The 27,227-nt window shown below is 35.3% G+C and overlaps 1 protein-coding gene across 3 annotated transcripts in view; it reads right to left on the bottom strand.

The window, feature by feature from the left end:
- Pgant9 (polypeptide N-acetylgalactosaminyltransferase 9) overlaps positions 1-26,850 on the bottom strand; it is a 94,009-nt gene extending 67,159 nt beyond the window's left edge. For 2 of the 3 annotated variants that reach the window (XM_089090131.1, XM_089090133.1), the window contains exons 1-2: positions 26,809-26,850; positions 14,380-14,685 (exon numbers count right to left, since the gene is read on the bottom strand). In XM_089090131.1, the coding sequence (XP_088946257.1) occupies positions 14,380-14,608 (229 nt within the window). In that variant the 5' untranslated portion in view covers positions 14,609-14,685; positions 26,809-26,850. Of the gene's footprint in view, positions 1-14,379; positions 14,686-17,789; positions 17,850-26,808 lie in introns of those variants that run through there. The other variant, XM_089090132.1, reaches the window with a different exon arrangement.
- Positions 26,851-27,227: the final 377 nt, after the last annotated feature.

Genomic DNA, 27,227 nt, shown 5'->3' with positions numbered 1-27,227 from the left:
AACACACACAGAGACGACACACACACAGAGTCCACTCACACACACACACAGAGAGTAAAAAAACACAGATACGACAGTCAAAAAGAGACTAATCACACACAGAGAGGAAAAACACAAAGAAACGACACACACACACACAGACACAAAGAGACTAATTACACACAGAGAGTACAAACACACAAAAACGACACATAGAGACGACACATTCACAGACAAGATACACAGACACACAGAGTCAACACACACAAAGAGACGAGACACACACAGAAATGACAAACACACATAGATAAGACACACACAAAGAGACGTCACACACACACAGATACGAAACACACAGACAGAAAACACACATAGAGAAAACACACACACAGACAAAAAAACCACACAGAGACGACACACACACACAGAGACGACACACACACACAGATACGAAACACACATAGAGACGACACGCATACAGAGACGACAAACACACAGAGACAACACACACATAGATATGAAACACCCACAGAGACGACACATGCACAGAGACGACAAACACACACACACACAGAGTCCACTCACACACAGAGAGGACAAACACACAGAGACGACAGACACAAGGAGACGAATCACACACAGAGAGGACAAACACACAGAAACGACAAAGAGAGACGACACATGCACAGAGACGATACACACACACACAGAGTCAACACACACAGAGAGACGAGACACACACACAGAAATGACAAACGCACATAGAGACGACACACGCAAAGAGACGTCACACACACACAGATACTAAACACACATAGAGACGACATACACATAGAGACAACACACACAGAGAGACAGCATCCAAACAGAGACGACACACTCAAAGTGACGACTTACACATAGAGACGACACACACATAGAGACAACACAGACACAGAGACGACACACACAAAGAGACAACAACACATAGAGAGACGACACGCACACAGATAAGACAACACATAGAGAGACGACACGCACACAGAGATGACAAACACACAGAGACAACATACACACACACAGATACGAAACACCCGCAGAGACGACACATGCACAGAGACGACACACACACACACACAAACAGAGTCCACTCACACACAGAGACGACAGACACAAAGAGAAGAATCACACACAGAGAGCACAAACACACAGAAACGACACATGCACAGAGACGATACACACACACAGAGTCAACACACACAGAGAGACGAGACACACACACACAGAAATGACAAACATACAGAGGGACGACAGACAAACAGAGACGTCACACACAGAGAAAAACGAAACACACATAGAGACGACACACACATAAAGACAACACACACACAGATACAACATCCACACAGAGACCACACAGACACACACAGACGACACAAACACAGAGACGACTAACACATAGAAACGACACACACACAGAGAATACAAACACACAAAAACGACACACACACACACACACAGAGACGACACACACATAGAGACAACAAAGACACAGAGACGACAACACATAGAGAGACGACACGCACACAGAGACGAAAAACACACAGAAACAAGACACACACAGATACGAAATACTCACAGAGACGACACATGCACAGAGACGACACACACACAGAGTCCACTCACACACAGAGAGGACAAACACACAGAGACGACAGACACAAAGAAACGAATCACACACAGAGAGGACAAACACACAGAAACGACACACACACACACAAGCTATTAAGCTTTTTTGACCGTAAAATCTAATTTTTTGTAAGAAAATTATGGAAAATACAATTCTCTGGTTCAAATGTGAAACTTAAGTCTATTTTTGGATCGAAAAATAAAACTATTTCCTTAAAATCTGAGCTAATAAGGGTTTTTTGACCGTAAACTCTAGTTTTTTGTAAGAAAATTATGGAAAATACATTTCTCTAGTTCAAATGTGAAACTTAAGTCCAGTTTTGGATACTCATAATGATGAGGACTGATGGTTCTAATTCAATAATTTTTTTTTCATAAACAAACTATTTTTTTTTAACTTCGAAATTATTCAACTTTATTTATTTTGTATCTTTTTCTTTTGTACATATCTTAAAATGACAAAATATCTTTCTTGAATTCACCTCTTTGATACACAATATAGAAATTATAAAAAAAAAATGTAATTTCCAGACTTCATTTGCATGCAAGAGATACCGAGAGTTTTATGACTCCTCCCCGCAATGAATTCTAAGGGTTTTATGACTCCTCCCAAAAATGAATTCAGATGCTTTTAGCAGTCATCCCCCTTAGCCATAACTCCATTCGACCTTGAGCGAAGGTATAAAAGTTTGATGATGTATTTCTCTTCTTAACAAGTAAATTAATACCTTCCAAGATGATAGGACTCTATGACACAGAATTTATCGGTTTGAAAAAGTCATCTTGTGGTGTTATATTTGAATGTGCATTTATATTATTGTCAATGGAACTTGAAGAAATTGACTGTTATAATTGGATAGTGAACTATAACATGTTTGAGCATGATAAAAGCTTGTGGAGTACTACATTACATCGTATAAACAGACTGGGATTCTACGATAGAGTGATTACACCACTTAATAATAGTGGTCAGGAATTGAGAAATGTCCAGGAGGAAGTCAGTGAAATTTGCAGCTTTTTCGGGGTTGAAGCACTCTATGTACAGGGTAATGTACCTACAGATAAAGTTTTAATTCAAAAGTGTGACCCTAGGTTTCCACTTTTCAATCTAGAAGAATTTAAGTGTCCTAAATTTGAAGGGGTTTATCATCGTCCTGAAGACGAGGTCAGGTTCTTCGCGCACTGGATACCTAAGGTCATACCTGATCGTGATAAATGCATTAGACATGGTAATATCTATTCCATATCATGGGACCATCGTTTCTTGATGTTTAAGAGTGAACGTGTGTATGACTATGTGTCATAATATAATTTTGTATTAATATTCTACATAACATTATTTCATTAAAAATATATTATGCATTACATTGTTATATTTTCATTATTTTTAGAGTAAGCTAGCATATCAACAGTTTAGAATGTATATTAGAACATCGGAGATTTGAGAAAAGGAATTTGCATACATCTATTGTCAGACACATGAGGTAACATTGACAAAATCTAGGTATCAGAATGAATAAATTCTTTATCAACATCCGTTGTTGGATTTGTCATTATGTCATTACGAAAAAATTGAAAGTAGGTAAGTAAGTAAGTAACAAACTCTTTCTTGAATTCAACTCTTGGACACACAAAGAAGACATTTCATTCATGAAAATATGAAAATATTTGTAAGTAAGTAACACACTCTTTCTTGAAGCCACCCCTTGGATACACAATACAGATACTTTATTCAAGAAATTATGAAAAAATCGCAAGTAAGTAACAAACTCTTTCTTGAATTCGCCATTTGGATGCACAATACAGAAATTTAATTCAAGAAATTATTAAAAAAAAAATGTAAGTAAGTAAGTAACAAACTCTATGCTTTTTCAGCATCAATTGTCGGATATGTTGAATAAAATATGCAAAGTCGACATAGCTTTATTTCATTTTTTAAGGTTAATTTAAACGAAGTTACGTGCGCGCACGTAACCTCGTCTAAATTAACCTTAAAAAATTAAATAAAGCTATGTCGAATTTGCATATTTTATTCAACATATCCGACAATTGATGCAGAAAAAGCATAGAGTTTGTTACTTACTTACTTACATTTTTTTTATAATTTCTTGAATTAAATTTCTGTATTGTGCATCCAAATGGGGAATTCAAGAGAGTTTGTTACTTACTTGCGATTTTTTCATAATTTCTTGAATAAAGTATCTGTATTGTGTATCCAAGGGGTGACTTCAAGAAAGAGTGTGTTATTTACTTACAAATATTTTCATATTTTCTTGAATGAAATGTCTTCTTTGTGTGTCCACGAGGTGAATTCAAGAAAGAGTTTGTTAATTACTTACTTACCTACTTACAATTTTTTCATAATGACATAATGACAAATCCAACAACGGATGTTGATAAAGAATTTATTCATTCTGATACCTAGATTTTGTCAATGTTACCCCATGTGTCTGACAATAGATGTATGCAAATTCTTTTTCTCAAATCTCCGATGTTTTAATATACATTCTAAACTGTTGATATGCTAGCTTACTCTAAAAATAATGAAAATATAACAATGTAAAGCATAATATATTTTTAATGAAATAATGCTATGTAGAATATTAATACAAAATTATATTATGACACATAGTCATACACACGTTCACTCTTAAACATCCAGAAACGATGGTCCCATGAAATGAAGTAGTTTTTACCATGTCTAATGCATTTATCACGATCAGGTATGACCTTAGGTATCCAGTGCGCGAAGAACCTGACCTCTTCTTCAGGACGATGATAAACCCCTTCAAATTTAGGACACTTAAATTCTTCTAGATTGAAGTGGAATCCTAGGGTAACACTTTTGAATTAAAACTTTATCTGTAGGTACATTACCCTTTACATAGAGTGCTTCAACCCCGAAAAGACTGCAAATTTCACTGACTTCCTCCTGGACATTTCTCAGTTCCTGACCACTATTATTAAGTGGTGTAATCACTCTATCGTAGAATGCCAGTCTGTTTATATGATGTAATGTAGTAATCCACAAGCTTTTATCATACTCATACATGTTGTAGTTCACTATCCAATGATAACAGTCAATTTTTTCAAGTTCCATTGACAATAATAAAAATGCACATTCAAATATAACACCACAAGATGATTTTTTCAAACCGATAAATTCTTTGTCATAGAGTCTTATCATCTTGGAAGGTATTAATGTACTTGTTAGGAAGAGAAATACATCATCAAACTTTTATACCTTTTCTCAAGGTCGAATGGAGTTATGGCTAAGGGGGATGACTCCTAAAAGCATCTGAATTCATTTTGGGGAGGAGTCATAAAACCCTTAGAATTCATTGCGGGGAGGAGTCTAAGAACTCTCGGTATCTCTTGCATGCAAATAAAGTCTGGAAATTACATTTTTTTTTATTTCTGTATTGTGTATCCAAGAGGTGAATTCAAGAAAGATATTTTGTCATTTTAAGATATGTACAAAAGAAAAAGATAAAAAATAAATAAAGTTGAATAATTTCGAAGTTAAAAAAAATAGTTTGTTTTATGAAAAAAAATTTATTGAATTAGAACCATCAGTCCTCATCATTATGAGTATCCAAAACTGGACTTAAGTTTCACATTTGAACTAGAGAAATGTATTTTCCATAATTTTCTTACAAAAAACTAGAGTTTACGGTCAAAAAACCCTTATTAGCTCAGATTTTAAGGAAATAGTTTTATTTTTCGATCCAAAAATAGACTTAAGTTTCAAATTTGAACCAGAGAATTGTATTTTCCATAATTTTCTTACAAAAAACTAGAGTTTACGGTCAAAAAAGCTTAATAGCTTGGGTGTGTTTGTGTCGTGTGTGTGTATTTGTACTCTCTGGTTGTGAGTCCACTCTGTGTGTCTTTCGTTTATGTGGGTTTATTGTCTCTGTGTGTGGGTGAACTCTGTGTGTGTGTCGTCCCTGTACATGTGTCGTCTCTGTGAGTGTTTCGTATATGTGTGTGTGTTGTCTCTGTGGGCTTGTCGTCTCTGTGTGCCTGTCGTCTCTCTATGTGTTGTCGTCTCTGTGTGTGTGTGTCGTCTCTGTGTGTTTGTCGTCTCTGTTCGTGTTTCGTCTCTATGTGTATGTCGTCTATGTGTGTGTGTCGTCTCTGTGTATGTGTCGTCTCTGTTTGGATGTTGTCTCTATGTGTGTGTCGTCTCTATGTGTGTTTCGTATCTGTGTGTGTGACGTTTCTTTGTGTGTCGTCTCTATGTGTGTTTGTCATTTCTGTGTGTGTGTCTCGTCTCTCTGTGTGTGTTGTCTCTGTGTGTGTATCGTATATTTGCATATGTCGTTTCTGTGTGTTTGTCCTCTGTGTGTGATTAGTCTATTTGTGTCTGTCGTCTCTTTGTAGTTGTCCTCTGTGCGTGTGTTTGGACTCTGTGTGTGTGTGTGTGTGTCGTCTCTGTGGGTGTTTCATATCTGTGTGTGTTGTCTCTGTGTGCGTGTCGTCTCTCTATGTGTTGTCGTCTCTGTGTGCGTGTCATCTCTCTATGTGTTGTCGTCTCTGCGTGTTTGTGTCGTCTCTGTGTCTGTGGTGTCTTTATGTGTATGTAGTCCCTCTGTGTGTGTGTGTCGTGTATGTGTGTTTGTCATCTGTGTGTGTCGTCTCTATGTGTAAGTCGTATATTTGAGTGTGTCGTCTCTGTGTGTGTGTGTCGTCTCTGTGTGGATGCTGTCTCTGTGTGTGTGTTGTCTCTATGTGTATGTCGTCTCTATGTGTGTGTCGTATCTGGGTGTGTGTGACGTCTCTTTGCGTGTGTCGTCTCTATGTGTGTTTGTCATTTCTGTGTGTATATCTCGTCTGTATGTGTGTGTTGACTCTCTGTGTGTGTGTGTGTGTGTATCATCTCTCCGCAAGTTTCGTCTCTATGTGTCGTTTCTGTTATTTTGTACTCTCTGTCTAAGATTCATCTGTTTTTGTATGTCGTCTATGTGTGTGTGTACTCTCTGTGTGAGTGTGGACTCTGTGTGTGTGTGTGTCGTCTCTGTGCATGTGTCGTCTCTATGGGTGTTTCATATCTGTGTGAGTGTCGTCTCTGTGTGTTTGTCGTCTCTGTATGCGTGTCGTCTCTATGTGTTTCGTATCTGTGTGTGTGTGTTGTCTCTGTGTGTGTGTCGTCTCTGTGTGTGTGTCGTCTCTATGTGTGTTTCGTATCTGTGTGTGTGTGACGTCTCTTTGTGTGTGTCGTCTCTATGTGTGTTTGTCATTTCTGTGTGTGTGTCTCGTCTCTCTGTGTGTGTTGACTCTGTGTGTGTGTGTATCGTCTCTGTGCATGTGTCGTCTCTATGTGTCGTTTCTGTGTGTTTGTCCTCTCTGTGTGTGATTCGTCTCTTTGTGTCTGTGTGTGTGTGTGTCGTTTCTGTGTGATTGTCCTCTCTGTGAGTGATTAGTCTCTTTGTGCCTGTCGTCTCTGTGTGTTTGTCCTCTCTGTGTGTGAGTGGACTCTGTGTGTGTGTCGTCTCTTTGTATTTTTCGTCTCTGTTTATGTGTCGTCTAAGTGTTTGTGACGTCTCTGTGTGTGTGTCGTCACTTTGTATGTCGTATTTGGGTTTTTGTCGTCTCTGTGTGTATCTTCTCTATTTGTGTGTAGTCTGTGTGTGTGTGTGTGTGTCGTCTGTGTGTGTGTTTCGTCTGTGTGTGTGTCGTCTGTCTGTGTGTGTGTTTTTGTCGTCTTTGTGATTGTGTCGTTGCTATGTGTGTGTCATCTCTGTATGTGTGTTGTTTGTGTTCAATAGTCGTTCTTTGGTCTTGATTTCACCTCTTAACTTAAACAGCGAGGCATTCAATAGTCGTTCTTTTCCATGCTATTAAAAAACAGTAAGATTGTTGCATCTCTAACCGATGAAAAGTCATCGCGCCATCCCCCAAAAAACTTTTCAGACATTTCTTGTTAAAACTAATTCCCCCCTCAAGACAATCCCATTCCTGTCGACTTTTGGAAGGTGTTTCTTCATTTCTCGATAATCAGACAATTTTCTCAAACCCATAGCTTTTGACTGGCAGCACTAAAGTTAATGAATCCTAAATCTTTTGGAAACAGCCTCGATTTTCTGTCCGTTTTTAAGTTTTCATGATGCTCCTTACTTTCAGTTGAAGAAACTTTTTTTTATAAATTAATTTCTGATCGCGGGGGGCTGGGCACGGTTGAAGTTGTTTTCACGTAAAAATACCCTCCACCTCTTCTATGGAAAATTCCCCCCTCAAGACAATCCCATTCCTGTCGACTTTTGGAAGGTGTTTCTTCATTTTTCGATAATCAGACAATTTTCTCACACCCATAGCTTTTGACTGGCAGCACTAAAGTTAATGAATCCTAAATCTTTTGGAAACAGCCTCTGTTTTCTGTCCGTTTTTAAGTTTTGATGGTGCTCCTTACTTTCAGTTGAAGAAACTTTTTATAATTTGTGTTTTGATCACGGCGGGCTGTGCACGGTTGAATCTTTTGGCTTATAAAAATAATATCAAACTATTCTATTGATAAGTCCCCCCCTCAAGACAATACCATTCATGTCAACTGGCTAAAGACGTTTCTGCATGTTTCTATAATCAGGAAATTTTCTCAAACCCATAGCTTTTGACTGGCAACACTAAAATTAATGAATCCTAAATCTTTTGCAAACAGCCTCTATTTTGTGTCTGTTTTTAAGTTTTGACGTTGCTCCTTACTTTCAGTTGAAGAAACTTTTTTTTTATAATTTAATTTCTGATCGCAGGGGGGCTGGGCACGGTTGAAGTTGTTTTCATGTAAAAATACCCTCCACCTCTTCTATGGAAAATTCCCCCCTCAAGACAATCCCATTCCTGTCGACTTTTGGAAGGTGATTCTTCATTTTTCGATAGTCAGACAATTTTCTGAAACCCATAGCTTTTGACTGACAGCACTAAAGTTAATGAATCCTAAATCTTTTGGAAACAGCCTCTATTTTCTGTCCGTTTTTAAGTTTTGATGTTGCTCCTTACTTTCAGTTGAAGAAACTTTTTTTTGTAATTTAATTTCTGATCGCGGGGGCTGGGCACGGTTGAAGTTGTTTTCACGTAGGAATACCCTCCACCTCTTCTATGGAAAATTCCCCCCTCAAGACAATCCCATTCCTGTCGACTTTTTGAAGGTGTTTCTTCATTTTTCGATAATCAGACAATTTTCTCAAACCCAGAGCTTTTGACTCGCAACACTAAAGTTAATGAATCCTAAATCTTTTGGAAACAGCCTCTATTTTCTGTCCGTTTTTAAGTTTTGACGTTGCTCCTTACTTTCAGTTGAAGAAACTTTTTTTTTATAATTTAATTTCTGATCGCGGGGGGCTGGGCACGGTTGAAGTTGTTTTCATGTAAAAATACCTTCCACCTCTTCTATGGAAAATTCCCCCCTCAAGAGAATCTCAGTACTGTCGACATTTTAAAGGTGCTTCTTCATTTTTTGATAATCAGACAATTTTCTCAAACCCATAGCTTTTGACTGGCAACACTAAAGTTAATGAATCCTATATCTTTTGGAAACAGCCTCTATTTTCTGTCCGTTTTTAAGTTTTGATGTTGCTCCTTATTTTCAGTTGAAGAAACTTTTTTTTATAATTTAATTTCTGATCGCGGGGGGCTGGGCACGGTTGAAGCTGTTTTCACGTAAAAATACCCTCCACCTCTTCAATGGAAAATTCCCCCCTCAAGACAATTCCATTCCCGTCGACTTTTGGAAGGTGTTACTTCATTTTTCGATAATCAGAAAATTTTCTCAAACCCATAGCTTTTGACTGGCAACACTAAAGTTAATGAATCCTAAATCTTTTGGAAACAGCCTCTATTTTCTGTCCGTTTTTAAGTTTTGACGTTGCTCCTTACTTTCAGTTGAAGAAACTTTTTTTTATAATTTAATTTCTGATCGCGGGAGGCTGGGCACGGTTGTAGTTGTTTTCATGTAAAAATACCCTCCACCTCTTCTATGGAAAATTCCCCCCTCAAGACAATCCCATTCCTGTCGACTTTTGGAAGGTAATTCGTCATTTTTCGATAATCAGACAATATTCTGACACCTATAGTTTTTGACTGACAGCACTAAAGTTAACTAATCCTAAATGTTTTGGAAACAGCCTCTATTTTCTGTCCGTTTTTAAGTTTTGATGTTTCTCCTTACTTTCAGATGAAGAAACTTTTTTTTTAATTTAATTTCTGATCGCGGGGGTCTGGGCACGGTTGAAGTTGTTTTCATGTAAAAATACCCTCCACCTCTTCTATGGAAAATTCCCCCCTCATGACAATCCCATTCCTGTCGACTTTTGGAAGGTGTTTCTTCATTTTTCAATACTCAGACAATTTTCTCAAACCCATAGCTTTTGACTGACAGCACTAAAATTAATGAATCCTAAATCTTGTGTAAACAGCCTCTATTTTCTGTCCGTTTTTAAGTTTTGATGTTGCTCCTTACTTTCAGTTGAAGAAACTTTTTCATATAATTTAATTTCTGATCGCGGGGGGCGGGCCACGGTTGAAGTTGTTTTCAGGGTCTCTCAAAGCCCGTAAAGCTATTTTAAAAGGTACAAGAATTACTTATTTAACAAAAATCCTCGCTTTTTGAATGACCACCAAGTAAACAAAAAAAAACACACAGAATAAGACGACACCCTCAAACCCCGTAAAGCTATTTTAAAAGGTAGCCTACAAGAATTAGCCTGAATCTTAACATACCTAGTGGAAATCCCCCAGTGGAAAAGTATTAAAATGATTTGCCGTTGAGGCCTAAGTCATTATCTTTAGAATAAATAAACAATACCTTTTAAATAATTACAGTAGTCTAAATTCTTTCAGAAAAAGCTCATACACGATGTCAAATTTATGAGCAGAGTGTAGTGTGTATCTCCTTCCCCCCCCGTAAAGCTATTTTAAAAGGTAGCCTACAAGAATTAGCGTGAATCTTAACATACCTAGGGGAAATCCCCCTGTGGAAAAGTATTAAAATGATTTGCTGTTGAGGCCTATGTCATTATCTTTAGAATAAATAAACTATACCTTTTAAATAATTTCTCCAAAAATATTTTATTTAGAGATTTCACGTAAAAAAATTATCCAATCACTAATTACCCCTTTTTTGATCTTGCCCCCTATCAATTCTGAGTTTTAGGCTAGAATTAGACAAAGCCCGTCTTAATCACCAAGCTTTTGTTTTCAGATACAACATGTTTGAAATTTTGGTTCCAAAAAAGGACCCTTTTCTGTAACTATAAACACATATGGTTTTAATCTCTGTGATAAAATGAGCATGCGAAGCCTGCTCTCCGAAAGTGTCCGTTTCTTGTAACACAGAAGCTTATATTTAGATCAGAAAAATATTTTTTATAACTGGAAAAAAGGGCATTTTTTTTTAACTAAATAACTTTTTCTACAGTGCAGGGTGGGGGTGGTTTTTGTTTACATATAGGAAAAAAGCGTATTTTGCGTTTTCTAACGAGTATACTTTTGTATGGGTTTTTTATTGTTGGGGGTGGGGGGAGGGGGGCTAAGGCCCCCTGAAATTTGAATTTACTGGTAAATGCTTTTTATCTGGAAATAAATTAAAAAATTTAATAAGCTGTACTCACATTGACAATTGACGAATCCATTGTTTTCAAAGTTAATAATATGCAGTGTACTATGCTCAATATGTTAAAACATAATGAAAATCAAATTGTAGTGCATGAACATTTTATACAGTTTTTCAAGGACGAATAAAAAACGGATGTTGAGTTACATAATTTCGTGCGTGCTCCCAAAACATGTTTGACTATTTTATATCATACCAGTTTTATAAGAATGTACACGTGAACTCATGACGTACATTCATTGTGCAATTGACAACAGAAACAGAAACAAACCTGTCTGCTTAAATTATTATTACGACCAAACTCTCAAAACATGCTTGATCACATTATACCTTGCCAAGTTTAAAAAACCTCGACTTTAGTTTCATAACATGAATTATAGTGTGCCAACTTTTAAAATATTCACGCGTGAGTTTAATGTCTCAGGCATGGGTTTTTCTTGCGCAATTCCAATGTACCGTTCATATTGTATACACTTTTGACCATATTCTTGTAGGCGTGAATGTACGATTAGAATGTACGCTTGAAAGTGCCTAATAGATAGTGAATGTACGCTTGAATGTACGCTTGAAAGTGCCTAATAGGTTACTACTTGCAGGCACCAAGTAATTTGCCTTTGCAAGACACTAATATTTAGCGCCTTTTCAGAAATTTAGCAAAATGATTTAGTTTTGTCACTTGATTTTCTTCATACGCTTTCGGGCTGTAATCAAAGCTGAGTTTATTGTTCCCTGGAAAATATTGCTTTGCCTGTTCAAGAGCTAGAAGGGTCAAAGGTTTTATCCTTTGACACAAGAAAATTTACCTTTTATTTGCAAGAAAGTAATTGTCGTCGCATAAGGTAGGCCTAAATAACCACATCTCTCTACCTCTATTAATCACTTGGGAGTACATTTATTCTACCAAAAGCGGGAGTTCAAGCATTTGCCGTCCTCTGAAGCTGCTTTTAAGTGTCATGCTAAGTGCGTTTACCTCCAGTTGGACTATTTTTTATTACAAGCAAACCCACCAGGGCTTACTAAAGTCATAGTTCCTGGATAGTCTACATTTTGGCTGGACATTTCTGGATGGTAAGGTTACACCAGTTGTGTCCACCCAAAAGTCATTTCCAGATTGCGTGACACTTAAATACTGCTTGTGCGAGCACTGTGTAAAAACTGTTCATGTGCGGGAAATAAGCCTTGTGATTTACTTTGTGGATGTATTGGGGAATGTTTGAATCCTTTTTCTATGCTATATAATTAATTCTTCTTTAGTTCTATAATTTTTTAAGTTTCTTCGGTACTTACCGGTTATATAATAAACACTCGAAAAGTGAATTTTGGTTAATGCTAATGAAATAAAACAAAATTATGATGAAAATATAATAGTTTATAAACAAATTTGGGCTATATATTTGCACATGCAGCATCATTTATCATACGCTGTGAGATTATCGTCAGTTAACACATTTTGCATGCAGACCCGCAACACTTTAACCCCCCCCCCCCCAATGTGCAAATATATAACCCTAATTACATATTTTCGATACATTTTCCCATCCGAACTTGTTTTTCCAGTTTTGTTTCGTCACAGTTGATTCAATTTACAGGTGCATGGGTTGAAACAAGGGAGTCGAATTGCGAGAAATAGCTGGAAAATATATAATTTGGGCTATATATTCGCACATTAGGGGAGGGGGGGGGGTACAGCGGGTCTGCATGCAAAATGTGTTAGCTACAATTATTGTGCATAATATGAAGTAGGAATTATTTCATTGGGATAAACCTAACTTCACTTCTTGGGTGTGGTGGCTATAAGGCATAAGAACCTTTTGTTGATTTCTTACGCCAAAACAGTCTACCTTCAATGATGTGTTCATTTGATTTGTTTCCTACAGACCAAGTCAGGGACGTACGCAGGGGGGGGGCCTCCGGGCCCCCCTCGAAATCTCACGATTTTTTTCATTTTCCAATATTTTCCTGATTTTTCTCACAGAATAATGGGTTTGAAGGATTTGCCCCCCCCCCCCCGAAACAAATTCCTGCATACGTGCCTGGACCAAGTCTATCATTACACTATTTGTTTTAATTCTAATCCTTGTTGACCTCTGATCAGGTATGAGCCATCTAGGTTCAGTAAATACAATTGTCTTATTGGAAATTCTCTAAATCAGGAATAAAATCACTTTTCTTGATTTGTATTAGATTTTGATTCAATCTTACCTCTGCTTATATACAATTGGTTTACCGGGTTTGGCAGCTGTCCAGCTGTTCTACTTGTCCAGTTTCTATGATGTTCTGTCACTGATGTTTTATTGTGTGCTTTATTTGAGGTATTTTTAGTCTTTGATCTGCTTATAAACGTTAATTTATATTATGTTTTCTATCCTTTTTTTCCTTTCTTTTTAGAATTAAGCCCATGTTTTTTTTTAGTGCCTCACAGCCTTTCTGCTGGTATGATTATTTTACATAATTTGGGTAGCGAATATATTACTCACTCGACAACAAAAAGAGAGATTTTTTTCCAGTTTTGAAGACTAGCAATCCCCTTCCCCCGCAATCGGAGTATTTAATGCCCATATTCATAATCAGCGTTAACAATTACCCCATATTCCCGTGTCAAACCTTTTGCTGTTCGCTGACCACCGAAAAAAGTCAAGCTTTCAGTTAGTGGCTCCCTGGCTAAAAAGAATACCTGTGGCTATCATGTTGAAAGAGAAGGAAAATACGGGGCTCTAGGGCAAAGAGGGTCATTTTACCAAGAGAATTTCTCATCAAATTGATAAGAATAAAAGACAAAAGTGATCTAAAAATAAATGATAATAATCGTAAGGTTCATTCTGGCAAGGCTAATTTTGCTTTGAAATGAGTCATGTTCTTTGTTTTTACAGAATAAAAAGTGTTGCATTTTCTGCTGAGCGAGGGGGGGGGCCTTCTACCGTAAAAGTCTGCGTCTGTCCCTAAGCCTTTTTCACCTTAAAAAATTACTTTACAAAAATACTTTTTCCGACAGAATTTATAAACTTTAATTTTACAGTCCAAAGGCCGTACCCTCAAAGAAAAGTTTATTGACATAGTCCAGGCCTAGAATAAACTCTAATACAAGGTAAGTTTTAGGGACAAATTAAAAATAAGGAAAACGTTACCTTGATCTCTAATATATTTCTTCCTTCTTGCATTATCCTTCAGAATAGGACCTTCGTCTTTTTTCTTTTCATAAAACTCTGGCTTCTTTGACACAAACACTATTTGACCATCTTCACTATGTCTAACTGAATCTGAATTAGAGAGTAACATTACACCAATCCAGCAGAGAAGAAAAAATATACCCAGTTTGTATATCACAGATCGATTTCTTCGGAAAGAAAATGCCATGGTGACAAAGCTGTCAGGAAACTGTCCACAATTCAAGTTCGACTTCTCGTTCGTGATTAGGCACCAAAAACGGATTACTGGAAATTAAATCAGTAAATAACTTTACGTATCACTCTTAATGCTCTTTTTTCGCTTGTTTTTTTTTTTGGTGAAGGTACTTTATAAATAAAAAAATATAAGCATGATTTCAATGCGATAAGTATGTTAGTTTGAGCGAAGCTTTAAACTGATTGGTGCAGAGGAGGAGTGTCCGCAGCTGTTGGTCTCAGTCAATCTCAGCGAAGATTTGTCAGTAGCAGTAGTATACTGCTTTCTTGTCTACAGATAATAGTCTAAATATGAGCACAATTAATTGTGACAGCTATGGCCATAATTTTTTAAACAAGAAGAATCAAATACAAAATTGGACAAATAAAAACGAAGTTAAATTTCTACTTTAAAAACCTTCCCTATTCCAAATAATAAAGTCCTCAAGAAACCATCTTTAGTATATGCATGAAATCACCTTGAACAGAACAACCATACTAGCAGGGTGACATAATTAATATCGAATTTATTAACAGAACAGATGTTTATTTGAGCAAACGGTTTGCATCATATACGTCACATGACACAGTCTAAAATTCAACTGATCAAATTTACCAAACCGCAAAATTATTCCTACCCGAAATAAAACCCATATACATATGCTTCCCAGACTGATTCCTCTCATTAAAACGCAGATTTTTTTTTCAAAAATCTTGCCAAACCAATTAACTGGGAAACACGATGTGATTAGTGTCAAATTAATCTATAAATCTGGAAACAATAGTTTGTGAGGGTCCTCAATTAAATAGAATATAAATCAGTATGGGTATGGGGAGGATAAAAAGATGCAACAATTTTTAAGCAAATGATAGCACATGGTTTCAGTGATACTGGAAGTTAAATTAAACTTGAAAACGTTTTATTAAAATCATATACGAAATAAATAAAAGATAAAAAAATATCCTATTACAGAAAAATCCCGCTATGTCAATACATTGTATGCTACATAGGAAATCCTACTTTTGTTGCGATTCTACTATGTCAAAAAAAAACTATGAAAGTAATTAGGGGATAAAATTAAATGAATAGTGTCTTTGGAACGTACATCAAACAATAGCTGTACAAAAAGACTAGTTTTACGCCAATAACGAAGGAAAAGTTAAGACTGTTAGATCATGATTTAAGTATAATAGATTTACAGGTTTTGGTATTTTCATTCAGAAATATCTATTTTGGCATTTATGTTGAAAAAGTGAAAAAAAGCAGAATTCCCCCCCCCCTTATTTTGGAAAACACAACCCCCCCCCCAAAAAAAAAAATTGTAAGCTGTTTCGGCGTCTTCAAATCGCCTGGGAAGACAAGAAAAAAGGACTGAAAGGAAGTAGGAACTTTGTACGACAAAGTAAAGAGTAGGTTGGGGTCTTGGGGTTGAGAAAGACGGTGCTCAGCTATGCTAACCTCAGGCGAATTGGACATCGTCTGCGGTTTATTTTTCTCGTTCTCTTTTCTACGCTTTGTTTCGTCAGAATTAATTCACATGTTTCCTAATAATATAAAAATGAAAATTAGGTAGGGCTATACAGAGGAAGAAGTTACCTGCATGATCTTAACTGTTTGAAAGCAATAGATTACTTATCTGCTCCTTACAGACTAAACCTCTGCAGAGGGTTGAGATAGCCGTCAAAAAGTCATATCGAACACCCCCTACCCCTTCAAAAGTTTTTAGGAGTGATGTTAAATGATAATCTGACTGTCCTGGATAAAACACAATAAGTACGCAGTATTTCTTGCATCACGTTCGATTTCCATCAAAGTTTGTATGCTAAAGGATTTTTAAGTCAAAACTTAAAAAAATTAAATTTAACCCGGAAACTGACCACAAATAACTCGTTTTAAAATGGAAAATATATAGAAAAAAATTAGTCAAATGTGGGCATGTTATATCAGTTTCAAATCAGAATCATGCGAAGATTTTATTCTATATAATTTGAAGGTTCTGGGGCCTGAGCTCCCTCTCCTAATCTCCAACGTCATAATTATATATGTTTTGTACCTCTTTCAACTCGTGATTGACCAAGGTTGTCAAGTTTAACGCATCATATGACTTTATTTCTAGTCGTTTTAGGTTTTAATACCAATCTTTACTTTTCAGCAAAAAAAGAAGAAAAAGAGAGATTAATAAAAAATGATTGAATGTTTTTAAAATAAGCTTTCAATCTACATGATTTAGGGACACAAATTGAAGCTCCTGGGTCTGTTTCCCCTCAAATACCCAGTTTTTTCTAAGAATAATATTTCAATGTTTTTCAATTTATTGTGTACTTATGTGACACCAAAAAAAGAAAAGAAAATATTTCACAAATTATGAAAATTACGAAATTTTTCGAAATTAAAGTCAGGCAAGGATTTCAATATGCGTGATTTAGAGACAGAGGCAAAGTTTTTGATCCCCGCCCCCCCCCCGCCTCTCCTAATTCACGCGTATAAAGATGTTGCACCTGTTTAAACTCGCTGATAACAAATATGAGGTTGATGATTACACATTCGAGGCTACTGTTAAAAAGTAGATGTCCATAATCAAAATAGATTAATTACATATTTCTGGGGCCCATCCCTGTCCAAACACCTTCCCCTCGAATACATACACATGTGTTACCTCTTTTGACTCATAACCATTCAGATATTATAAGAGATTACTCTAGATTCACAAAAAGTTGACAAAGGCCGCTTTTGTGGCTTTGTCAAGACTGCTTTTTCATCATCAAACTTATTAGGCAATGTGAGTTACTCAGAAGTTTCTTGTTTTAATAAAGTACATTTTACCTCCTTCTCTCACTCGCACAAATAGTTCGAAATGGGAGGGATCTGTTGAATATCAAAATTGTTATGCCATATCTTGGAAGTCTTAAAGAAAAAACATTTCTTGCATGAACAACTGGTCGCTAACGATAGTAAAAAACTTTTTTTTTTAGTTTTACCATTTTCCCGTAAGTTAGTCCTGTGTAAGATAATCCCCATTGCACTACTGGGAGCAAAAAAAAAGACTGTTTCAGCAACAACAAAGATTTTCCGATTATACTTGCAGCCATATGCTTTAAGGCTAGGGATTATTGTTCTGATGGTCCTATGCCATCTCCTACACAATAAAATTTACCATATTATAATATGACAATCCCAATTATGTCCTTTTTCCAATTCAATTTGCTTATCTTTTGCTTTTCTTTCAAACAATCGAATTTTTACATTGAGATGAATAACATAAGCGATATGAGATTTGATCGAATTAGCAAACTAAGATAACAAATCAAAGATAAGAAATTTTATGTCTTCTGGAAGAAAATGAAATATATCGAAAACTAAATAGAACACAAGTATAATAAAACAATAGTTAAAGCTACGAATAAAGAATAGTGAGCAGAATTTTCTCTAGGAATAAGAGAGAATACCTCTCCACCCCTTGAACAAATCCAGAATATAATTTACTCCTTGGTTAAAATAATAAATTCTTAATTTATATTATAAAATTTAAAAAAACGTGTTCTAGGACATTTTATCTTTTGTTAACTAGAATTTTGTGAAATTCCTTCTGCAAAAGGAGATCCAATGAGCCCTCGCCCCTGAAATAATAACTTCAGTATTTTCCAGGTAAAAAAAAAACACTATCTGAGGAATGTGCAAGTTTCATCACTGTAAAAAATAGTGCAGTCTACACCAGGTGGTGATGCGGTCTATTGGAACAATGTAACACAACATAATAGGGCACAGCAATGTTTAGAAAGGCACGATGTGATACGGACTTCGGTCTGATAATAAAAATATCAACAGTTACTAATTGATCCCTGAATGACCTGGATTTGAAGATATGTAAACTGTCTATGTACAGGATATTAGGGGAAGAAGAACTAAGGGAGCATCTCAAGTATATATATATATATATATATATATATATATATATATATATATATATATATATATATATATATATATATATATATATATATATATATATATATATATATATATATATATATATATATATATATATATATATATATATATATATATATATATATATATATATATATATATATATATATATATATATATATATATATATATATATATATATATATGTGTATATATATATATATATATATATGTGTGTTATTCCTTATATGAATGGGACTGTCCCCTCCTCAACGCCTCACTCTTTACGCTAAAGTTTGACTTTCTCACAACTAAATTTTTTTTAAACAACAAAAAAACTTTAGCGTAAAGAGTGAGGCGTTGAGGAGGGGACAGCCCCATTCATATACGGAATAATTTATGTTTGTTTTAAGTTTTAACGTCGTTTCTTACTTTCAGTTAAAAAAACTTGTTTTTTTTGTTTAATTTCTGAAAGTTTTTGAATTAATTCTGGTTTTGATCTTGGTTCACCGTACATGAATAATTGAAATAAAATTTGCATATTAATTTAATTTTATTTGGTTAAATGGCTTTCTCGAAACTTGTTTAATTTTATTTACGAACGTTTTTATTAGTAATAAATATACGTAACTTAAGAATTAACTTAAGTAACGAAGTTATATATTCATATATTTTTAATAAGTATAATAGAGGGTTCGCCCCCTAGTCAGTACCTTGCTTTTTAAGCTAAAGTTCAAATTTTGTTCCAACTCTTTAAAAATGACCACTTAATCACAAAGGCCGTTAATTAGAATAAATAGCTCTTATGAAAGTACTAAAAAACCTTTGGCTTAAAGAGCGAGGTATTGACTAGGGGGTAAACCCAATTATATATGTAATATTTTCTGTTCGTTTTAAGTTTTGACGTAGCTTCTGTTGCAGTTGAAAAACATGTTTTTTTTTTTATTTAATTTCTGATCTTTTTTTAAATAATGCTGGGAAATCCGGCGTCCCCTTCATAGCAATGTCCCTTCCCCCATGAAAACTTCCTTCATGGAAAGATCCTCCCACACAACCCCCAACCCCTCCCCCCCACTACCAGAAAAAATCCCCCCTGAAAACGTCTGTATACTTCCCAATACTATATGTTAACATTGGGTTAAGTTCATAACTTTCAGCCCTCCCCCCGGGGACTTCGGGGGATTAAGTCACCCTAAAAGACATACTTATAATATTTTCGAACATGCTGAACAAAATAGCTATCTCAAAATTTTGATCGGGTGACTTTGGGAAATAAAATGAGCGTGGGAGAGGGCCTAGTTGCCCTCCATTTTTTTTGGTCACTTAAAAAGGGCACTAGAACTTTTAATGTCCATTCCAATGAGCCTTCCCACGATGTTCTAGGACCACTGAGTCGATACGATCACCCCTGAAAAAAAAAAAAATAAACACACATCTGTGATCTTTCTTCTAGCAAAAAATGCAAAATTCCACATTTTTGTAGATAGGAGCTTGAAACCTCTACAGTAGGGTTCTCTGATACGCTGAATATGATGATGTGATTTTCATTAAGGTTCTATAGCTTTTAGGGGGTCTTTCCCCCTTTTCTTGAAAATCAGCCAAATTTTCTCAGGCACGTAACTTTTGATGGGTAGGACTAAACTTGATGAAACTTGTATATTTGAAATCAGCATTAAAATCTGATTCTTTTGATGTATCTGTTGGTATCAAAATACCGTTTTCTAGAGTTTTTGTTACCATTGAGCTGGGTCACTGCTTACTTTCAGTTTGTTACGACAAACTGTTTGATACTGTTTATTTAACCAAATGGAAAATTGTGGCATCATCTGTAAAATCACAGCAGGAGTCGGTAAAACTGCTGTGACCCAAAGTATACCCAAAGGATTACAAATGAAATTTTTTGGAGGGGGAGGGAACAAATTTTTTTTTTTTTAAGCACATCAAAAACAATCCTCAATGGTCCAAGTTGTACTATTATTGACTCATATACTACACTTACGAACCTAATGAGGGCCTAGCCTCAAAACAAATCAGGTCATCTCTTTACTTTCTAGTTAAAACCATAAACACTGTTGTTTTTAGACCACATTAAGCCCCAACATCTTAATGAAAGAATTTAATTAAGGTTAATTAAACTTAATTCAGGAATTAACAATCAGTAAAAAATAAACTCTTGCTCAATTCCTTAAAATTGAAGATTAACCATTAAATCTTCCAGATAGATCACACTTTGGTTTACAAACAATGGCAAACAATTTCTGGCAAACAATGTATGACAAAAAAAAGTAATTGAAATCAGGTCACCCATGCAAACCTTTGTTATGCACAAAATGAATCAAGAAGGTTATAACTATGGTCAGATTAAAAAAAATTGCTTTTCCAGAATATTGATAAATGTAATGGATTTACATCCACCACCGAGTGGGGGGGGGGAACAAGTTTTACAATCTGAAGCATAAATTTTTAAGTAAAATGCAATAACCTACTAGTTTGAAAAACTTTTTAGCATGAATCAAATATAGACCTCCAAATTTGAATAAAAATCTTTACAGAAAAATAACACATCACTAAAATTAACAATCTATTAGCTGTGTACAATGCAATTCTTTAAATTTTTGTTGAATATGCTACTACAAATACCCTAATAATATTCCTTGGAATCTAGACTGTGGAGCAAAGTTGTCCCTATTTCAGGGAGCCCTGAAAGGTCTAAATTACACTATTCTTTGCTCAAATACTACATTTTACAAACTGACCAAGGCCTAACCTGCTAATTGTAAAAGTAAAGAAAAATCAGGTCATCCCTTTGTTTTCCAGTCCAACTCATGTAAAGAATCATAAAATCCCAATTCCTGGCGTTTTTAGACCATAAAAGGCCCAATATCTAAATGAGAGACATTGAGGGGTAAAAAGAAAAAACACTTTCCTGCAACTTATGCAAATAAACTCCAAGCAGAAGTCAAAATAAAAAAGAAATCCTCAACTTTATCAAAAATCATCATTAGAATAACTTGGTGGAAATATTCTGTGTTATTCCATACTCTCAAAAAAAGAAAAGCCCTAAGATGAACAAAAATAATGATAACTCCTGTTTTAAATAATGAGATCAAAGAAATAATTTGCAATCACTCCCAAGGTTTATTTAAATCAATCAATTTGACCCCATATGCACAAATTTGTTTCAAAAATCAACATTTGACAACAGATGCATTTGTCTGTATCTCTAATACAAACATGAGAAGTTTTTGTAGTACGTGAATCTTCTTAATCCTTTTCTAGATTTCAAGGAGACATGTGGTGATGTGTCCCATCACTTGCATCTTGTGTACTAGGTAAATGGGGTTTCCATCAAGCATGGAAAATATCCTAAAGAGTAACACTAATGATCAGCTTTTTTCTATTCAAGCTGGTTCTAAAACTTCATCAGAAACCACAGTCACAAAGGATCTATCCTCAGATCCCTCTAATTTGCTTTTTTTTAAGAAGACAAGCTGTCCACAAAATAGTCAATATGCCAACACAACTTGATTTAAAGACACTTGAACTTGTCCATTCAAAGTTACAAAAACTACTGAGAAGTTCCCTGCTGGGTCTCTTGGAAGGGGGGGGGACAAAGGCCCAAATTTTGGCAGAAATTTCGCAAAATCAGCCAAAATTCTTGACTTCTGCAGAAAATTCAGCATAAATCAGGTAGCAATTTGGTAAAATTTAAAGACCCCCCCCCCAAATAAAAAGAGCCTCAGGACACCACTGCATGCAAGAAATAAACTGAAAAATTAATCTGGAAAGTAGTAGGACAATCTAAACACTAGGAGTCAGTTGTACATGAAGCAAGTGAGCCCAAAAAAAAATCTGGAAGCATGTTTCATTACATAGCCCTTGAAAGAAGAGAAAACTCTGAACTTATGAAAGATGGAAACAGAAAAATTAGCAATCCTGTTCAGATGGCAATTATCCTAAACCAGAGCTTTTTCTCAGCCTTTTCAACACCACATCTGTCTAGTTAAAATATCACTATCCTATTATATATAAACAAATTAAAACTCTCAACTTAGCAAAAGCTAAAAGCCCCAGGGGTATTCACCCCAAGGTTTCAAAGAAGTAACAGGTTGCATTGCAGAATGCCTTGCAATTTTTTTTTCATATGTCCATTGGCCTGAAATAAGTCCCCACAGAAGTGATGCCATCTTCAAAAAAAAGTGAAAAAAAAAATAAGGCAAAGAATTATAGACCAATTAGCCAATAATTTGTTGCCTCAAAGGTTTGGGAAGGATAATCAATGAATGCATAACAAAAAACAAATTGCAGGTTGGTGGACAGCATGGCTTCAGAAAAAGTTTCGTTGCTGTCCAGCACACACACACAAGAACAATGCTTGAAAGTGTCAAAGAAGAATGTGGCCTTAATGTTACCATAGATAGTAGGCTACATTAAAGTTCCATGGATATGTTCAACAGCAAGTTGCAGTAGCCAACATGGCACTTGAACTGATATAAACAACCATCACCACTAGAAAACCTACAATTATAAATAAGCTGCAGAGAGCACTGATACATCCAAAACTTGAATCTGGGTCAATAGCTGCCCATCCCCAAAATAAAATGGACAAATATACACCAGCAACAGTCTAAAGGAAAGGTGCTAATCTCTTAAACAACTTCAAACATCTGCAGTACAAAAAATGCCTAAAGAAGCTGAATCTGCCTGCTTGGATCATTTAGAGAAAGCATGAAGACATTATAATAAGGAAACTTTTGATTGTAGATGCAGGAAATGCCCTTTTCTCTCCAGCTGAAAAAAAAATTACCAGGAGATACTTAAAGATGCTACAACAGCACACTCACAAACACCATGAATAACACAACTTCTTTGCTAAACAACACATTCCCTTGTAGAACTGTAAAGAGACAGTCCAGGTAAAATCTATCAATGCATCCAAGAAGTTAGTCACATTGCCATGTAGAACTGTAAAGAGACAGTCCAGGTAAAATCTATCAATGCATCCAAGAAGTTAGTCTATAGTGAATGGAGAGACATTGAGTGAAAATTCAGCTGGGATGCCCCTGAGTCAACACAAAAGGAAGTAGCACCACAGGATCACTCACCAAGCAACATTCTACAGGAAGATGCCTTGTTGCTGGCCAATGTTAAATATAAGATCTAGATTTAGAATTAAATCTAGATTTAAGATAAATCTAATGGCAAAACAATTCTAGATGGAAGGCAATAGGCCTAATAAAGGTTCTGCTTTGATTTAACTGTAAAACTGGTAATTAGCTGTTTGATTATTATGTATCTTACCTTACAGGATCACCCTATTGCTGGCAAATTTGATCTATCCTTAGGATGTATCAAGACAAGTAGCCTATTCACCTTCAACTTAGTAATGTAATGTAAAAGCTATAGATTTTGTCTAGCCTACCAATGTTTCAAAATGGCTAATAAAGCTCACTAGGACTAGCCTAGGCCATACAGCAAAGGAATGAGCAGCCCTTGACTGGCCAATCAAACCAATTGAATAGCCTAGTTGGATAAAATTCTAGACAAGTAACTTTTTCTGGAAAGGGGTTAGGAAAAATGAAACTTTTAGTAATGAATCCAGGGCCAAAAGCATACCCTGGGGGTAAATTTTTTGCAAATCATATTATGGACTTACAAATAAAGTGAATATATCACTCAATGCCTTTTTTAAGCTCTTTATGAATATAATAATCACTTCTATTGGAAATTCAAATTTAAGCCCTTTTTGAGCTCTTGAAAATGACAAAACAATAAAAATATATAGGGTGTAAAAAGGCTTAAAACATCTGTTTTAAACTTACTGTTTCATAATAAATCCTTTTTTTAAGCCACAAGCACTGACTTATCCACAATTAATTTAGATAAATGAAAATTGTAACAATAAATTTTGCAGGTACTCCTTTGATATACCAACTCTTTTATATATCTCAAACTGAAGACTAAATGAAAAACCCATTTTTACGGGATGATGCAAGACACTGCTGTAGAGAAATACAATGTATAGCATGGTTTTAATAGCATATACAATATTTAAGTGTTGTTTTTTTTTTGGGGGGGAGGTACCTAGGTTAAGTTTTTATATTTTTGTCATTTTCAAGAGCTCAAAAAGGGCTTAAATTTGAATCTCCAATGGAAGTGATTATTACATGTGTACAGCATAAAAAAAGGCATTGAGTGGTATATTCACTTTATTTGTAAGTCAATAATATGATTTGCAAAAACTTTACCACCCTGGGAAGGTATTGCCAAGCAAATTTGCTAACCCTCTTCTAATTCTTAAGTCTTCAAAATTTTCCAAGGCCTACTTGACAGGTCTATAGGCCCTACCTACTGCAATTCTGACAAAACAATAGTACAGCTTAATTTTAAGTTTTTTTTTTTATCTGGCTTTAGTTTTGAAAATGCAATTGCTGTTAGCCTATTTGAGTAGCATAGAATTTTAAGTCATATCAATTGGTTTATACTAAATTTAGGAAATAGGCTATATTTGGGTAAATTTTTAACAAATCATATTATTGACTTACAAATAAAGTGAATAGGCCTATAGGCTACCCTCAATGCCTTTTTTTATGCTCTTTCCAAATATAATAGCCTAATCATTTTTGTGGCAAATAAATTTTACCCTCACCCCTATAGCCTATACCAATTCAGGGTATATATTTGCACATTAAGGGGGTGGGGTAAAGTTTAAACTTACCTCCCATCTACATCAGAAATAAAATTTGCATAACCCCCCCCCCCCGAATGTGCAAATATAGCTTATACCCTGAATTGGTATATATAGGGGTGGGGGTAAAATTCTTTTCTGACAAAAATGATTATTATATTTGGAAAGAGCATAAAAAAAGGCATCAAGTGGTAGGATTTTCACTTTATTTGTAGGCTAAGTCAATAACATGAGTTGGTAAAAATTTACCTAGGCCTATATTTGTAGATCTTTAAAACATAATAAGTTGGGATTGAGCAGAGTTGTGAAGCTGAAAAACTCTTTTACAGCTCACAAGGTTTCACTTTTATAATAAAAAGGTTTTTAAAGATCATCAAAGGTAAGTGCACTCTAGAGGCAGAAGGAAAGAAGAGATGTGTACTTCAAGACACTTTCCCAGGACATATGTTGGTAAATATTTACCAAAACATATTAGACCTATTGAGTTACAAATAAAGTGAATATACCACTTGCTGCCTTTTTATGCTCTTTACAAATATAATAATCATTTTTTTTAGAAATGAATTTTACCCCCACCCATATTTATACAATTCAGGGTATAGCCTATATTTGTACATTAGGGGGTGGGGGTAAATTTTATTTCTGATGTAAATGATAGGTAAGTTTAAACTTTCGGTAAAACTCTAATTTAGCTACTTATGGCTATCTTGGAAAGGGGTTAGGTTAGGAAAATGAAACTTTCAAGGATGGGTCTACAGGCTAAAGTATTTCCTGGGAAGATATTTTGAAGCACCCATCTCCATTCCTTCTCCCTCTAGAGGGTCTTGACCTTTGATGAACTTTAAGAATCCATGTGAGTTATAGAAGTGAAACCTTATAAAATAGATCTTCTGCTTAAATGAAGTACAATAAAATTGTTTTCAGCTTCACAACTTTGTTCAATCCCAATTTATAAGGTTTTAAAGATATGCAAATACATTTCCTAAATTTTGGAAATAAACTATTTATATGTTCAAATTCTGCTTAAATAACTGAAATTGCATTTTCAGAGCTAAAGCCAAAGAAAAAGAAACTGATAACTGAAAATTAAGGTAAAATGTTGTTTTGTCAAGATTTCAATGGGTAGGCCTATAGACCTGTCATGTAGGCAAATTTCATGACCCTCTAGAGGGAGAAGAGTGGAGGTAGTTACTTCAAAATACCTTCCCGGGACATACTATAGCCTGTAAACCCATCCCTGAAAGTCTTATTTTCCTAACCTAACCCCTTCCCAAGATAGCCAAAAGTAGCTAAAGTAGAATTTTACCAAACTTTCCTCTCACCCTTCTAATGTGCAAATATATACCCTAAATTGGTATATATAGGGGTGAGGCTAAAATTCATTTCCGACAAAAATGATTATTATATTCATAAAGAGCATAAAAAAGGCATCAAGTGGTGTATTCACTTTATTCCTAACTCAATAATATGATTTGGTAAATATTTACCCATACGTTAGTCTGTAGATCGATCCCTGATAATTTCTATTTAAACAAAACGTATTATATTTATTACTTACAGGCTACTGCCAAAAGAAGCCTAGGGCAAAGAGTTATGTTGCTCGTACTTCTTCTGATTTATCAACCCAGGCCACCCAGCAGTGTTTTCAATCCGATGATTAAGAGGGCACGGAATTGGAATAAAAACAAATCTCAATTTGCGAACTTGGTTATGTCGGCAAAAGCTGTCAAAGGATTTCAAATTTCTAACATGCGTATCTGATAAGCTTGATGTCTCTGCTTTTCAGGGGTTGCTTACGTTTCAGCAGAACTAATGAATAATCGAAGCATACTTTGAGCTATAGATAGTCGACTAAAAATTTAATTTCAAGTTTTGGAGTACATAAGGTACATTGATCTTTCCACATTTTGAGGGAAATAGAATATGGCATTTAACTCAGCATGGGTTCCGTAAAATGCGTTTTTGTAACATGCAACT

The sequence above is a fragment of the Artemia sp. Qi Xiang Cuo genome, chromosome 6 (assembly GCF_049724085.1).
Source record: "Artemia sp. Qi Xiang Cuo chromosome 6, ASM4972408v1, whole genome shotgun sequence".
NCBI lineage: Eukaryota > Metazoa > Arthropoda > Branchiopoda > Anostraca > Artemiidae > Artemia > Artemia sp. Qi Xiang Cuo.
The sequence above is the reverse complement of the archived record's forward strand: the minus strand, read 5'-3'. Positions and strand labels throughout refer to the sequence as shown.